The sequence below is a fragment of the Cylas formicarius genome, unplaced genomic scaffold (genome assembly GCF_029955315.1).
Source record: "Cylas formicarius isolate icCylForm1 unplaced genomic scaffold, icCylForm1.1 PGA_scaffold_4__25_contigs__length_36172078, whole genome shotgun sequence".
Classification (NCBI taxonomy): Eukaryota; Metazoa; Arthropoda; class Insecta; order Coleoptera; family Brentidae; genus Cylas; species Cylas formicarius.
Window position 1 is genome coordinate 24,541,145 of NW_026844334.1, and position 16,671 is coordinate 24,557,815.

The following is a 16,671-nucleotide window of genomic DNA, read 5'->3' on the forward strand; positions in this document are numbered from 1 at the left end:
AAATTGGCAATAAAGCCATTACTGGAATAATTGGTCCAGGGGGTATGTCTTGTCTAGAACTTACATTAAAAAAAATGGTATTTTCCTTCCTTAGTATTACATATTACATTTTTCCTTAACTTTTATTTGGTGTTCCTTTATTCCATTTTATTTTTGAAGCACTGAGCGAATCTGTTTGCTCTAGATTTAAATTGGAAGCTGAATAAGCTTCTTCGGCATTCTTGAAACTCCTTGTCTTGTTGAAAAAGAAACATTCAACAGCGTTGACAATTTAAAGGTTGGTATTTATTACCTGAGCTCTTTTATTCTAAAAATCTTTCTGCTGGGGCATAACTTGACTTTAATATCTACTCTATTTACTTCATAGCTGAATATAATTTTGGAAGAAAGCTCCGGTATTTGAACATTTGATTTGATTTGATTTTTGAGGACAATAAAATTTTATTTTTTCAAGAAATCTAATTTGGAAAAAAGAACTAAATAAAAAAAAATAAATAAAACTCCAAAATTAGTTTAAAATAAAATACTTTACAATGTACAAGGTTGTTAAGTCAATATCTGAAACATTATGGTTTTTCGTTAATTGATTTCTTATATTCATTTGCAATTTTCTTTACGATATTTACTTTTTCTTTAAGTTTTTCTTTGGCATTTTCTGCCTCTGATCCGTTACCCAACATTAAGGTGACAAAGTCTGAAACAATGCATATATATCAATTCAACAAATAAGACATTTCAAATTTTGTTCCTACCATGATACAATAAGAGTTCCGCCATTTGTTCTTCGTTTACATACTGCTTCAAAAAAGTCAACAAAGATGGGACATGTTTACCGCTAGCGTGTAGCATACACTGTGTAGCTGATGTGAAAATAATTAAGGTAGCCAAGTGAAGCACCATGGCCAGATCTTCACAATTATTAAGTTTTTCCAAAAGTTGTTGTTTATAACTAAGCATAATACTGCGATCTTTCTTTTTGTCAACTTTTTTTATTATCATGCTGCAAGCGGATAGTGCGGTGTCAACTGCAGTCATAAAATCATCAATGCTCTGACCTGACAAACTTTTCACCAAAGGCAATAATGGTGTTCTAAATTCGCTTGGCAATTCATTGACAAACTTTATTTTCTGATCAATGTTAGAGTTGTCCATTATAGAATTCAAGTTAGTTTCAGCAGCCACATAATTTAGTATTTCATTTGTTATATCTGAACATAAAGTCTTGCATAAATATTTGATCAAGGCTGTTTGCATCTCACTTGGAAGCAATTTAATGCCCTTTTCAAACAGCCGAACATCAGTAATCAAAGAATTAAGCTTGTTTTGCAGTTCATTATGTGTCTGCCTCCTGGTAGCTGTTTTATCGGCCACAGTTGTTGCAAAGATATCGGCTGCCAGGTTCAGAGCAATTTGGTTCACTTTAGTATGCAAGAAATTACTTATTTCATCCACCAAATCCTCCAAACCTAAATCACAATTCCTAATCATGATGTCAGGTAACAAAAAAAAAACCTTACCTTCTTTCACCAACGGTAGTTCAATTATGTCCATAATTTCTTTTTTAGATAGGAATTCAATTTTCTTACTTTCTTCTAAGTCATGACTTTCTTCATCATCATTTTTGTGTGAACTTCTAGCATGTTTTTTTGTTGATTTGGTTTTTGTTTCTCTTCCTTGAGTACCCCCTCCACTTTTACCACTCACTGCTTTCTTTCGCCTTTCTTCTCTCTTATCACTTTTCTCTATAACATCTTCATATTTCTGATGTTTTCGTTGATCCCCTTGTATATCAATTAAGTATTTCTGATATTGACCTGACTCTACTGCAGTCTCTGCCTTCTCTTCAACAAATACCTGACAACTGTTTTCTAAGGAGTCTATGAATAATCTGCTAACTATGTAATTATCCATTACTATGATTTGTTGACTTTTTACTCCAACTAAAACTTTTTCACATATACATTTTATATCTGCCAAACTGAAAACTGAAGGCAAACTGTTCTGCAGATCAACATAGCTTTTGCTTGATATACATTCCTCAATATCAGCATCAATTCGGTCTAAAAATGTTTTGGAAATAACAACTGAATTCAGAAATATCAAATCTTCATTAGCAAATTGCCTTTTCAAGTAAGATTTATAATCTGCTATCCCCAGGCGGTTTAACGCATCAAATTCGAGATATCCATTTTGTTTATAAAAATTATTTACCCATTCACTCTAAAAAATAAAATATTAATAATGGAAAAATTTGAAACTGTGAATGTAAGGGCTCAAGTAATTAGTAAATTAATTATAAGATAATTGCAATACTGCATAAGAGTAATTAATTACAAAGGAAATAAATATCCTGATATTATCCTTACCTGTGATCTAACAAAAACATTGGGTATATACTGGGCACCAATAGATTTGCTAGTCAAACTACCATACATTGAAGACTGATCAAATAATGAAAAAAACAATTTTTCATTTAACTCTATGTGATTCAAGATGGAAGCTACAGGTGTCGGTCGTGTCAAACTTGCTAATGCACCTCTCAATTTTGCCTTAATTCGAGCAATAAACAATTCTGTGAAGAATATTCTCGGATCACTGGTATCCTGTTTGCCAACAATAACTTTGCCAAGATTTTTTTCTACCAGTTGTTGTAAAAATTCGGAGGGTAAATCATATTGCAAAGTCAACTCTCCAATGCTAATCTGACCCTGCTGTTGTAATTTTTCATTTATTTCACCAGAGATTTTCGTGAGATAATTTGTATCAATTAATTGTCCTAATACATTGTGAATCTCTTTGTTTGTTCTAAGCACTTCATTAAGATGAGCGTTAATATGACCGTGGTCCACTCCAATTATTTTGGATAATTCAACCAGATTAATACGACCTCCATTCACATACAATTCATTTTGAATATCCTGTATAAGTTGTGAAGGAGTCAGGTATTCTTTTCCATCTGTTGTGAAAATGAGATCTATTATTTTTCTGTCAATAAGCCATGATACAATTTCAACACAATTACGTTCCGATAATCTGAGAAATATCTAAGCTATTAAACAAATTTTAGAAAAAATTGCTTTTATACCTTTGAGTGGTTGAACTCAGTTGAACCTTTTGAAAATCAGCTGCAAGACGTTTGACTTCTTCCCAGTCAGTCATTTTTCTAATTCTATTCAATTATCAAAGTTACCTACGAAGAAATTAAATTACAATATGGTCATAATATTGTATGTTTTCATATTTCACTGCTGGATTGATTTTTTTCAGTGAAATTGACACTCATATGGATCGGAGAATAAAATGATGGTTACGCTAGAAAAAAAATTATTTTGTTGTCAAACGTTTAAGTTATAACCCAATTAAAGTGACTATCAATAAGTTCAACCACAGAAGAAGAATATCCAACGAAATCCAAGAGTAAATTAATTTTCATAGTGACTGCTACCACAGCAGTCACCCAGCCAACGCTAATTTTATGCAGTATTTCTATAAGAGGTAAAATATAGTTTAGGCTTCGACCCTATTATTTCGACTTTTCGTAAAATACATTTTGCGTAAAATGCAAATTACAGCGTCATGTATTAGTGCGCTGCAGTACCTTTTACACCCCGTCATTAATCCTTGCCAGATTACACCTGGACATTATTTCGGCTTTTTCTTCATTTTGTTGACAGATAAATTTTCCAAATTTCTTAATTATAGACGGTGGATGCCGAAACGCATAACACTTTTTTTTAACGGGACTCTTTGTCACTGTCAATAACCCTGTTCGTTCAACCGTATTGTTCCTACCGTTTTATTTACATAAGGTGTTTTTAAAACCATACGCCAACGCTCGGCGGGAGATTCGTAATTAAAAAATAAAAATATAAATAAGGCTTTTTCATCCGAGTTTTTTATTGAAAAATTGTGATATATCCAGTCGACCTCTATATATCTGAACTACTGTAAACAACACTAACAAAATCGAAACGGAAATTAAATTTTAACAAAACATACGAGATTAGATATGAAATTGTATATTGTTCATTAGAGGTCAAGAAAAATAATTTACTTGTCGGGGCCATAAATCTGCATATAGAGACAAAGGGCAGCAAAATAATACGGTTGCTTTATTCCATTCAAATTGATAGATACGTTTAGGTGAATTAATTTCAAAAAAGTGGATTGATTATTTATCTTTGACGTGTCAATTATTATTCAATATTCCTTAAAACTATACAAAAACTAAGTAAAGAAAATACCAATCAGTATATGTTTATATTAAAAATGATACCGTTAATTCTATACCTTTTCTTATTTTTAAATTGTTATATTATGGATTTTCATAAATCGAAAAAAGATTAAATAGGTTTGCTAAGGTATTGTAAGTTATGCTAAACAAAATTCTTATCAGTTCTTTCCAGTTCTTTTGACGACGTATTTTGGGTGTCGCTGTAACTCCAATTAACGCCATTTTTTAAGTTGGTTAAGTGAAGATTAGACTCATTGAAAAAGCATTTTTAATGTAAATATATTGCTTTAAAATATTTTCACCTTATTTAAATTTTTACAGAAAAAAAATATATATATATATACATATATATATATATATATATATATATATATATATATATATATATATATATATATATATATATATATATATATATATATATATATATATATATATATATATATATATATATATATATATATATATATATATATATATATATATATATATATATATATATATATATATATATATATATATATATATATATATATATATATATATATATATATATATATATATATATATATATATATATATATATATATATATATATATATATATATATATATATATATATATATATTTGAATTCAAAGGATATCGGGTAGCGGTCCGTGGTTAAACATACAAAGAAAATAGAAAGCTCCTTTTTCTTCAACACTCAACAACAGGTCAAACTATATAACAGACAATTAAAACAATCGTGAGAAATACTTACAAAATTAGAGTCTACCACATAGTTCCTCAAAACAATACTTTACAGTTAAGGTAAATGAACGAAGAAAGATAATGAAACAAACGGATAAACACTTAGTATACAATTCTTAATAATGGTAGGCAAAAGTTGCGCTAACGGGGGTAGCGAAAAAAAAAAACAATCAAAAAACAACCGATACAAATAATGACAAAAAAGCAAAAAAATAACCTACTTCGTGGATCAACAACGCAACGCGAATACGCTACTCGGTGGCCGAACATTACATTATCTGTTGTTTAACAATGTTACAGTATGTATTGCTTATTTGCTGTGTATCAGACTTGTAGTTAATTGAATTTTTGTTTTTGTTAATATGACACATTTCAAGAAACAGTCGGGCTTTATAATTGTTGACACATTGCAAAATTTTTTTTAGGATTGCTGTAGTCAAATTCATGTCCTGTTTTTATGTAATGCTCAACCACTGCACAAGTATTCTTATGAATACGGCAATCACTTTTGTGCTGTGTTAAAGGTTGTTTTAACCACTGTGAGGTCTGTCCAATATAACAGCCTTGACAACCCAAACACGACAATCGATATATGAGATTAGAGTTGTATAGTGGCGGAGTTGGATCTTTCAACCTTGAATTCTTTGAAAATATTTATGATAGATTCTGTGAGGTTTTTAATATAAGGTATCTTTCTGTAACACATCCGCGCGCCCGGTTCCTCTGTTGGACCGTCAAATGTGTTGAAGTTATAGATTAATCTCTTAAGTATATGTTTTGGATATCCGTTATTGACAAAAATGTTGAAAAATTTTTTCAGGTTATTTTGAACAAAACCGTCATGGCTCAAATGTGTAACTCTGTTTTTCGTGCCTATAATTGTATTATATTTTTGGCTCTGTGGATGAGAGGAATATTAATTAATAAATCTACCTGAGGCAGTTTCTTTCTGGTACCAATATATAAGGTTTAATGACATTTATATAAATAATAATAATAACAATAATAATAATAATAAAATAATAACAACATAAAAACTAATATTAAAATCCTAAAAAAACAATCCCAAGGCAATGCAGGCATATAATCTTAATTTTCTTAATATATATATAATTTCAAACTTATTTAGAAGTGCACATGCATAATTAAGAATAATACGTAGAATGTGGTTGTATTCATAATTGTAATTCCAGCATTTGTTTGGGAGGAATATCTTTATTTTGACATCATATGAAAAGCAGGAAGTGGTCCAGAAATAAACACTTATTTTTTTATTAGGTTATTATGTCTTGGTATAAAAAAAACACGTATCCCGTTCAAATCTGTTTTTTAAACTTTTTTAAAACTTTTTTCGGTCATTCTGTAATTATATATGGTGCCGAAGCCAAATCGGTTGTCTCTCTCTTGGACCAAGATAATTATATATCAAGTATTATAAAATTGTTATCCTATGAACGGTGAATAGTGACGGACTACCTCTTTTGGATAAATAATATGTAAATAATACTCTGGATCTCCGGCATTGCAGCATCTAAACATTTATGAATCCATGTGCTTAATTAATTTTTTTTTCTATGCGTAGAAAAGTTGGAAATTTATACTAATATTTATATATGACTTTGTAACGGAGATGATGCAAATTGTATCGACAATTTCTCATCATTGTATACTGTATAACCAGATAAATCATTAAAAGCGATTGTCGCCAATAATGTTTAAGCCGATCAATAAACTTCCACACAATAACATAATATGATATATGTTTGTACCATAATTTAATAATATCTACTGATTCATACAAATGGAAATCATAAACTGGGATCGGATTTTTGGTCAGGAGGTCTATAAACGTAGAATTTTTAAACAAGAAAACAATATTCAGCCTGACTGAACAATCTAATGCAAAATTAATTGCAACACTTTCATTGTTTTAATAGTCCGTATTTATATTTTATATCGACTATTAAAAGAAAGTAAATAATAGGTATTTTTATGATGAAAGCCATGCAAGTTCCTATATGTCCAGAGCAAATAGCGTCTATATAATTTACCGATCAGCTGAGCAATAAAGTAAATGGATACCTATTTCCAAAGCAAATCGACAAGTTCTTGGCGCAGGCGTCTTTGGAACCGTCGGTAACCTAAAACCCCGGCCTGTTAAAACGAATTGGCGGCACCGAGCAGCGTTCATATTCCGAGATAACGTGTTGGTAAAGTTAGACGAAGCTCTCAATTGCCGCAGCGTTCGACGCTGGTGGAAAACAGCTGGTTTCCACGTGGAATTTTGAGAAATTCGTTTTTGGCTTAGGGATGTGCGAGACAACGCATTCTCCAAAATAAAAATCGCCGTGCACTATGGTCGAAATTGCAGCTTCGCTTTACGAATCGGAAGACGAACAGAATAAGAAATTTTTAAACACTTCTCAAAATGGGCAAATAACCACGAAGATTTCTGAAGAAAATGACGAACATCCGATGGACGAGGGTGCTAGGGCTTGGTTGGTGATGGTTGCATCATTCTTGTGTCATGGTATTTTGTTTGGGGTCATTAACTCGTACGGCGTTTTTTATTCGGAATTCTATGCGAGACTGGAAAGTCAAAATGTGAGCAACCCCTCAGGAAAAGCGGGTAAGTGATATGACACTGACATTTTGAAAATATTAAGATACTAGTTGATTAAAAAAAACCTCACTAAGTAAAAAAAATAAAATAACGACAGCTTCGGGCCACATCCATCTTCTCGAAACTAACATAAATGTTGTTATAGTTTTCTTTTTAAAATCTGGTAAATTCGCCACTGTCTCTTATTATTTAAATATTTTAATTTGTTGTTATTAAAAATCATTAAATTGTTATAGGCAGGTTTATTTAATCTGAAGGTTACTACTACTAATCCCAGGGGTAATACATTTTTTTAAATTCTAGATCTATGGATCTTAAAACAGCCAATTTATTTATTTTTAACATCTTTAAAAATATAGTAATATGCGCTATCTATGATTATTTCCTTCTTGTCTATTTTCAACTATTTTCATGTTAAAAAATTGCAGACATGTTAAGCTTGTATCGTTTTTCCGTGTAAAATCTGCTTCATGTGACTCAAGTCTAAAAAAATTAACAGTTAATCAGGATCCTTCAAAATTTCCCTCTGCGAAATTCATTCAAAAAGTGGGCACAGTGATTTATTGATTGATGTTTAAACTCTGGAGTGAAAATAAAGGATTGTTATACGAAATACGTACAAAACATCTGCCTATAATAATTTTTCCTCATTTGGTATAAAGAAAAAATTTACTGCATCCATATAACCGAGCAGATAACTGTGTAATAAAATAAAAATAGTTTTATATAGCTACAATAATAAAATTTCACGCGTGTACAGTTGCCCATATTCGTGTTTGTTAAGTATTATCTACATTCAAAAATTAAATAATATATTTTTTCCTCGAAATGGGGATTTTGTGTTTTTAAATTCCACGGCTCTTTTAAATCATATATGAAACTGCGTGTGCATCGAATGCCAGCAAGCAGATTTTCCAGTTGAAAACCGAAATACGAACATTTAGTTTGAAAAATCACTTTATAAATGTTTTTATAATCCCTTTTTCTACATCTCAATGATCTAAATTTCACTTGTAGGGATTAACGAAAAAATGCAATTTAATTAATTATCGCACAATCTAAGTAAAGTGGTATTTTCTGCAAGGCAAAAAAATGTTGACAATATTAACAAAATGAACGAATAATATAGAAGCAAATTTTAAGGAAGCACACCCGAGATTTTTGAATTCTAGACAAGGTTGTACAAACACAAAATCGATCGTTGCATTCCATTCTTTACTAAGAAAATATTTTGATATGTGCATATTTATATTTTTCAAAGAACTTGTTTTTTTATGATTATATCTCAATTATTACGTATACGTACACAAAGATAAACTTCTAAATGATATATAGATGCGAAAATTGATTAAAATTCATTCCTTCCCATTCCCAAAAAAGTAATGAATTTCTTGAATCAGGGGTTTGTTTATACGCGTGAGGAGCGAGTGTTTAATAAACGAGTGTCTGAAGTTTATAAACGTGTTGCATACTATACTACGACAAGTTTTTACGGAACATTTTTACAAAATAGCATTCACTGATTAACGTGTGATGTGCACATCAGAACTGACAAATGTCAAAATACCATATTTTTGTCCCCGTTTTCTCGCCTCTAGCGTACACCTTGCTAAATTAGAAAATAGTATTTTCCTTAATATTAAGATAATAAATTTGGATGATAATGTCTCTGGTAAGGCATTTTATACTTTTATATGAATCATGAAATATAAATGCAAGCAACATAATGAAACAAACGGATAAACACTTAGCATACAATTCTTAATAATGGTAGGCAAAAGTTGCGCTAACGGGGGTAGCGAAATTAGAAAATAGTATTTTCCTTAATATTAAGATAATAAATTTGGATGATAATGTCTCTGATAAGGCTTTTTATACTTTTATATGAATCATGAAATATAAAAGCAAGCAACATAATGAAACAAACGGATAAACACTTAGTATACAATTCTTAATAATGGTAGGCAAAAGTTGCGCTGACGGGGGTAGCGAAATTAGAAAATAGTATTTTCCTTAATATTAAGATAATAAATTTGGATGATAATGTCTCTGATAAGGCATTTTATACTTTTATATGAATCATGAAATATAAAAGCAAAGTTGAAATTTTCTTTTCCTATATGCCATAGATTTAATGCGGTAGTATATTTCTTAATTACGTAATAAAACTGCTGTTGCTATTTAGTGACTGTTTTGATTTAATCAACTTATATGGCAATTAATACTCTTAATATAATACTTACAAGGTTAAGTGAAACCGGGAGTCGGAGATCATCAAACGACTTGGCTTAATTACAACCTATTTGTTACTTGATTAATAACGTCTTTTGATCCTATTGCATGATGTCGAGACGGGCCTTTTGATTGAACTTTCTGAAGAAAATCTCCATTGTGATTGAACTATTAGTTTTCCGGTACGACAACCGAGTGGGAGAAGGAAATCTTAAGAGAAATATGGAACATGATAAGTTATCTGATTAAGGATGCAAAATACTCATGCAGTTAGTTGCTTATTTCTATCTGTGGAGGTAAAAATATTTGTCATGACTTAATTAGGTAGTAGATTAGAAGTGGGGAATTTCGCTGTTTTTTTTACAGGAAAGTTATTGCAAAACTGCCCATAATGATATTACATTTTTATCACTAAACTATTATTATAACTAACAACTAATCAATTCTGTTATCCATGTTTTACATTGTAGATGGGTTGAACATATACATGAATTTACATTAATCAAAAAAGTACTTATGTTTTAGCCGTAAAAAAAGTTGCATAATAATATGAAGTGAAAAGATTTTCATTGTATTCCTAATTTTAAGATCACGGAAGCATGTATGTGTCAAATAGAAAATGTTGCTGCACCTTGTTTATCGATGCGACTATTGAACACTATCTGCCTAAGAAACCCTTTTAATATACACCCGAAGAGCCAACTTATAAAGTTGTAAAACCAATATAATTATCAAGGGACACTTAGCAAAATAGCTTAATTATTTTTACTAACTCGGTTTTTCAACAGTTTTGGGGACTATTTTAGAGTGCATTGCTGATAGAATGAAATGAAAATGATTTTTCGCATGAGTCATTTTCTTTCTTCTTTAAAGGGAGCAAATGACACAAGCTTTTGTTACGAGTTGTATGGAATATTTTACCAATGTATACGCAATTTATCCGATTCGTAGCTGGAGATGCTATGACCGAGTTTCACACTTTGAACAATAGTTCAATGGTAATGCAAAGATCTGTATTCAAACTGTACCTAAAAGTTCCAATTTTAAACTGGGTATTTCAGTAACGTTTTTTCTTGTACGAGTATAAGTTTAATGTTCAACCAATTTAAGTGTCGATGTTTGTTGCAAATTTCAGTTTATTTCCTTCATAATATATCGTAGTACATTGATTATTTTTATACCCACCACACATCACACCACAAAAACTCTACTACAAATTACATCGAATATATAATTAATACATTTTATTGTACGAAAATGTCTCTTTTCTACCCCCTACTCTCAAATAACTCATTATGGAAGGATCAAGGGTGCGGAAAGTGTTACTATCGTTAGCTTAGTTTGCCACGGTCGTGAGCCACTTTGGCCGTTTTCGGTTTTTAGGCTGCGAATTTGGGAGCGATTGGTTAATTTCGGTATATTTTAGCTACCACAAATTCGAAATTTTCAGGATTGTCTGATCTTTGACAAACCTAACTTTTCTAGAAATAAAATCACCAGAAAATGACGAGCTTCCTCAGCCATAATTAAATTTGATTTAGTCTTGTTCGGCTCTTCATTCGTGAAAAATTGTCCAGTTATAATTTTGAATACTTAAAACAGATAATTTGGAATTTGGTTACCTTTTTTTAGATAGATATTTTACAAATGTTATATACTAAAAAAAGTTTTTATTCCATAGTCGCCTATGATTTTAGAGGATTTATCTTGCTCATATGGTATCCACGTCATATCTTACTAAATAATGTCAATTTTGGTGGCAAATAATCGATCATCCAAACAGAAAGATCTCAAGCTGGATTGCAAATACAATTTATGGAATATGTTAATACCAAAATATTAGAGGTAATTACCAATTTTTTGAGATTATAAAGAAAGCCAAGGAAGATGAGATTTGATAGATTTTAAGAAAATCCGAGACGGCCAGCATCATTTGTTTTCTGCAAAAAATAGGTAACGGATTTTAAGTCCGATTGGAACAATCCCCAAAGATATCGGAAAAGTGAACGAGAATCGGAAATATGCCTATTGTTTAAATGTTTAAATTTTATAGTAAGAAAAGTTAAGTTGCTCCTTTACTAATTTTTCACTTGTGTCAAAAATTTAATCGTTCCGTTGCAGCTGTTAGTTTTTACCTTATTTCTTGTAGTTACCAAATTTATGAATCATTTATTCAAAAATCTAATGGGTTTTAAGGAAACGTTCACTTTAATATGATATGATATGTGAAAGTTTTTGTTTCAGAAATTGTTTGTTTTTTGCAAGGCTTAATATGTCTTATCAGAAAATTATTAACAAAATTTGAGTTATTAACTAAGCAGATATTTTTGTTTCAGCTTTGGCGGGCTCACTAGCCATGGGGATGACGTTCTTCATATCTCCTATTTCGGGTGTCCTAACGGACTACATCGGTATAAGAAAAACGACTTTTTTGGGCGGAGCGATAGCATCTCTTGGAATGTTTCTTTCTTCCTTCTGCACTAACAACATAACAGCATTCTGCTTTACCTATGGCATCGTTTATGGTCTTGGGGGTGCGTTGACTTACACTCCGTGTCTAGCCGTGCTCGGTCATTATTTTGATAAATATTTGGGAATTGTTAACGGAATAGTTACTGCCGGTAGTTCCACCTTCACCATAGCGATGCCTTATATTCTGGACAGTTTACTGAAAACTGTTGGCCTCGACTGGACATTACGGTTCCTTGCCCTGCTAGCCGCGTTTCTGATGGCGTTAGCAATTTTGTTTAAACCCGTTAAGAAAACTTCTTCCATTCGGAAAGTTTCGGTGAAGGATATTTTCAACATGGATATATTAACCAACCCCAAATATATTATATGGATAAGCGTAATAGGTTTATGCCTATTTGGTTACTTTGTTCCTTACGTGTATATGTTCGATTTTGTCAAAAACAATTTTCGGGATACGGTGGACAATAAACTGCCCGTTCTGTGCATAGGGATCATGTCCGGAGTCAGCAGACCAGTGGTCGGCATGATAGTTGACCGCACTAAAGTCGACAAAATATTATTGCAGCAGCTGGCTTTTCTTTTGTTGGGAATTCTCACTGTACTGCTGCCCTTCACAGAAACATTTCCCATGCTTCTCGTCATTTGTTTAGGCATGGGAATAACCGACGGTTGCTTCATTAGTCTTCTGGGTCCCGTTGCATTTGAAATATGCGGAAAGGAAGGTGCTGCTCAAGGAATAGGGTTCCTTTTGGGTGTGTGCAGTGTGCCTCTAACGATTGGGCCTTATATTGCCGGTCTTATATACGACAACCAGAGAAGTTACACGTTGCCGTTCGTATTAGCCGGAATTAACCCCGCATTGGCGTCTTTTGGCATGCTCGCTATACGATGCGTAAGAATCAGATCGGCCAGATCCGAACGAAGTACCATCGAAGAACGTTTAAACATTTCAGAAAAGGAGGAACAGGGCTCGAAAGGTAGGTTGATTGGTCAAAGTCAAATGTCAAAAGCTTTAATTCTCGAGTACGCTTCTGATACAGAACCCAAGCGATGTTACAGTTATTCTGTGTTATGACAATGGCTGATACGTTTTGTATTAACCGCGCTTGTATATACATTTTAACCTTTTGTGTACATATTAGAGTCCAAGTAAAGCTAACTTTTCTAAGCAAGTGTTTTAATTGCATGTTCACCTTATGAAGCTCCACAAAGTTGTCACTTATATATAAGATTCAACGCAGAAAAGTCGTATTATTGGTATTGAGAATTTTGCAATTCAAATTGAGTAAATAGTGAAAAAGATACAAATAGGGTACCTAACAATAACTAGGTAATTAAATTGGGTCTCAAATTATCTTTTAAACCGTTTCGTCCTGTTGGTAATCATTTCAGCTAACTTATCGTATAGTATGAAACTTGTAAATCAAGAATAGATTTTCACTGCCAACATAAAATATTTTATTTTAATATTGTACTAAATATAAACTTTCTGCACATTCTGTATGCGACAACTAACTCATCTCATAATATAAGTAAGTTATAACCAACGTTTCAACTTGCTTGTTTTTTTTTTATTAAGTAAGTAAAAGTAAGACTTTAAAATGTCTTTTTTTTTCATTCTTCATATATTTCTAATAGGCCATCGAGTTTGAAGGAACCCTGTATACTATTTTTAGGCCTTGTAATATATATAAAATAAAAATATGTTTTTTGACCTTCTCTTATACATTTTATACACTCTAGAAACGTAAAAAGTTCCCAGTAGATCAGGATACAGTTACAAATACCATAAACCAATAATTGCGTTATTTTTCCACAGTATCTAGTGGTGTCAAAATTTTTGTAAGCCGACATTTTGTATGTAATCAAGTTCATTACTGTAGGAAACTAATGTGAAATAAGCAATAGCAATCGAAAAATTGAAAATTATTCTGAGTTGCATTTAAAAAATAACTAAACTAGTTTGTTCTTAATATCTTATATGTTTATATTGGTTTCCAAAAAAGCCAAGAAAAAATAAAACAAAATTTTCTAGTCGACATATCGATCATTAAGAGATTAATAATAATCCAAAGACTCTTCCGTTTGCCTTGAGTTGAAATGTAGAAAAAATATCACAAGCATATTTCAAGCATATAAGTAATCGTCTCTCCCAAATAACAGGTTTTGGATTTTAAAGACTTTCAACTAAAAAATTTGGTGTTTTGAAGGGAACCTGTATAGTAAAAATATTTTTGAAATAACCTAATCAAGTACATAGTTATAAAAATTGCCAACTTTTCTATCGTGACGTATCAGCAATAATTGATGCTTTGCTTCATTTTTATTAGATTACAAAGAAAATCATTGTAAAATTGATTTGGTCTAGTTGCCTCTTATCTGAGTTTGCCTTATGTATACACCACCGGCTTTTATGCAGCTGATTGCGTGTTAAAGTTTAATAAAACAATAAAATCGTAGAGTGTTCTTACTCTTTATCAGTATATGCTTGCTTGCAATGCCCAAGTTTTTAGTGTAGTATCATCGCCCACTAACACGCATAACAAGTATTGATGATTTCTTCATTGGCGTACTTATTAGGCTTCCGCGTATCATTTTAGGCTTTACAAATTACTTTTATGCTTTCCAACAATTTTTCGCCAAGATATCCATTTGTCTTGTTTTGCTTATCCACTTACTCATTCACAAAAATTGTTATTTTTAATATATTTTTGAGAAGTTTATACGTTTTATACGTAGTTCACAGAAGACAATGTTTTTTTGCAATATGAAATATGGAATTTGTTGTTTTAATTTGGATTTCTAAGTCGACTCTTTTTTTCAAAAACATTCCCGTCACTGATATTATACTATGTTAAGTATATTTCGGAATTTGAAATATCTTGTTTTTCTTTTCTGTATACCCGGTACGTTCGCCAACCTACAATAAAAATTATTTTGAATAGTCTATGCCAGTGCACACTGTAAAAAAATGCTATAAAGATTTTTTGAAAAAGTGTTTTAGTAATTTACAATTCAACTAGCCTAACATGTTCGTCCCAAAATTAATATCAAATGGATTTTTCTGCGAAGAATGTGTGCTAAAATGCTAGCAGAATTCTAGAAGCAAAACATATTGAATTCAAATTTAACCCCCTGTGTTTTTGCAGATTTGGACAATATCCAAGGCGACGACAGACTGTAACGTTTAACGGAAATTCTGAATCAGTATTTGTTTTTGTACACTAGTATTTTTTAATTTATTAGTTCGCTTTTACTTAATCTTCCAGCTTTCAGCATTGAGATTAAGACTGTTGCGATAGTTTAAGATCCATGTTGATTAAAAGAATTATTTATTGGTATTTTTTCGTTCTGTTAATTATCCTTAGTAATTGGTGAAAACTGACAGTAATAATTTTACGACCTTGAAAATGTATTTAGTAAATGAGTTTTTGCACTTAGCTGGTAGAAAAAGAATAATAATTGAGTAATATATTTCCACATTTTATGTAATATGTTTATAAGTATATATCGAAAAATGAGATATCATCAATAACATAAATTTAAATATGTCCCAGCTACATGTGTATTGCATTTGGTCTAAAAAATAATATAGCTATTACCTGATAATAGAGGAAGCGACGGTCAAAAATAATGTTGGGAATGACCATTCAGTACGCGCGTGTGCGGTCGTTTGGTATTTGTTTTGCCACCAATAGCACCTGTCATTTTATAGGAGCTAGCGTCGCCCAACAACCAATATGGCCACATACAATTTATTTCTTTTCAGTCTAGATGTGGCATTCTTAGCCGTTATATTCTCAAGAAAATAGCGCAGGTTTGTGTGTGAAACTTGGAGGTGGAATATCAGTCCCTTCTCGACGGAAATATCGTTACCATCTGAGGTGTATCAATTTTTACAGTTCTTAGACTAATTATCTGAGACCTATATGACAAACGTACTAACTATTTACACACTACTATTCATTATACAAACTGCTAATATTTTATATAACGTCTTACTTACGTTGATTATTTCTATTTCCGCCGATATACGGTTTCGCGTTTTGGACTACCTTTAAGAGCTCGGCCCATTCGCCTCACTCGTTCCATTACCTAGCAACATGTTTTTAAATTATGAATTAAATCCCACTCTTCTGGTAATAGAATAAAAATGACTAGCTAATGACGTTAAATTTTTGGATATGTCACTGCCTCCATTATTCTCGAATTTTTCACCCGTAGTTACTGGGATAAGGCTGGGCTGGGATGACCTCGTCAAAGCGCCCAGTTGAACTGCGAAATATCTGGTTCAAATCTTAAATCTGACTGCACAAAATGTTTGCCCTTCATTGTAAAGATTACGTTTAGAGTATAAT

At 31.6% G+C, this 16,671-nt stretch overlaps 2 protein-coding genes across 5 annotated transcripts; one reads left to right on the forward strand and one right to left on the reverse strand.

The window, feature by feature from the left end:
• Positions 1-500: 500 nt before the first annotated feature.
• LOC132701367 (E3 UFM1-protein ligase 1 homolog) lies at positions 501-16,610 on the reverse strand. Of its 2 annotated transcripts, none has more exons than XM_060669207.1 (6): positions 16,320-16,610; positions 3,086-3,190; positions 2,367-3,033; positions 1,518-2,220; positions 753-1,466; positions 501-694 (listed from the first exon to the last, which is right to left on the reverse strand). In XM_060669207.1, exons 2-6 carry the CDS (start codon positions 3,157-3,159, stop codon positions 567-569), a joined length of 2,286 nt encoding a protein of 761 aa, XP_060525190.1. In that variant the 5' UTR covers positions 3,160-3,190; positions 16,320-16,610; the 3' UTR covers positions 501-566. The 2 variants fall into 2 exon arrangements, with proteins under 2 accessions (XP_060525190.1, XP_060525189.1); XM_060669206.1 differs by lacking the exon at positions 16,320-16,610 and adding an exon at positions 3,599-3,805.
• Positions 3,242-16,304, forward strand: LOC132701368 (monocarboxylate transporter 10). Of its 3 annotated transcripts, XM_060669209.1 has the most exons (3): positions 7,130-7,615; positions 12,178-13,290; positions 15,463-16,304. In XM_060669209.1, exons 1-3 carry the CDS (start codon positions 7,342-7,344, stop codon positions 15,495-15,497), a joined length of 1,422 nt encoding a protein of 473 aa, XP_060525192.1. In that variant the 5' UTR covers positions 7,130-7,341; the 3' UTR covers positions 15,498-16,304. The 3 variants fall into 3 exon arrangements, with proteins under 3 accessions (XP_060525194.1, XP_060525191.1, XP_060525192.1); XM_060669211.1 differs by lacking the exons at positions 7,130-7,615; positions 15,463-16,304 and adding an exon at positions 3,242-3,495 and having other exon boundaries at positions 12,178-15,443; XM_060669208.1 differs by lacking the exon at positions 15,463-16,304 and having other exon boundaries at positions 7,129-7,615; positions 12,178-15,443.
• Positions 16,611-16,671: the final 61 nt, after the last annotated feature.

Coding starts and splice junctions, on each gene's coding strand:
- LOC132701367 (XM_060669207.1), bottom strand. CDS start 3,159: ATGACTGACTGGGAAGAAGTCAAACGTCTTGCAGCTGATTTTCAAAAG. Junction 3,034..3,085: donor CTGAGTTCAACCACTCAAAG/GTATAAAAGCAA, acceptor GATATTTCTCAG/ATTATCGGAACGTAATTGTG. Junction 2,221..2,366: donor ATGTTTTTGTTAGATCACAG/GTAAGGATAATA, acceptor TTTATTTTTTAG/AGTGAATGGGTAAATAATTT.
- LOC132701368 (XM_060669208.1), top strand. CDS start 7,342: ATGGTCGAAATTGCAGCTTCGCTTTACGAATCGGAAGACGAACAGAAT. Junction 7,616..12,177: donor CAACCCCTCAGGAAAAGCGG/GTAAGTGATATG, acceptor TTTTTGTTTCAG/CTTTGGCGGGCTCACTAGCC.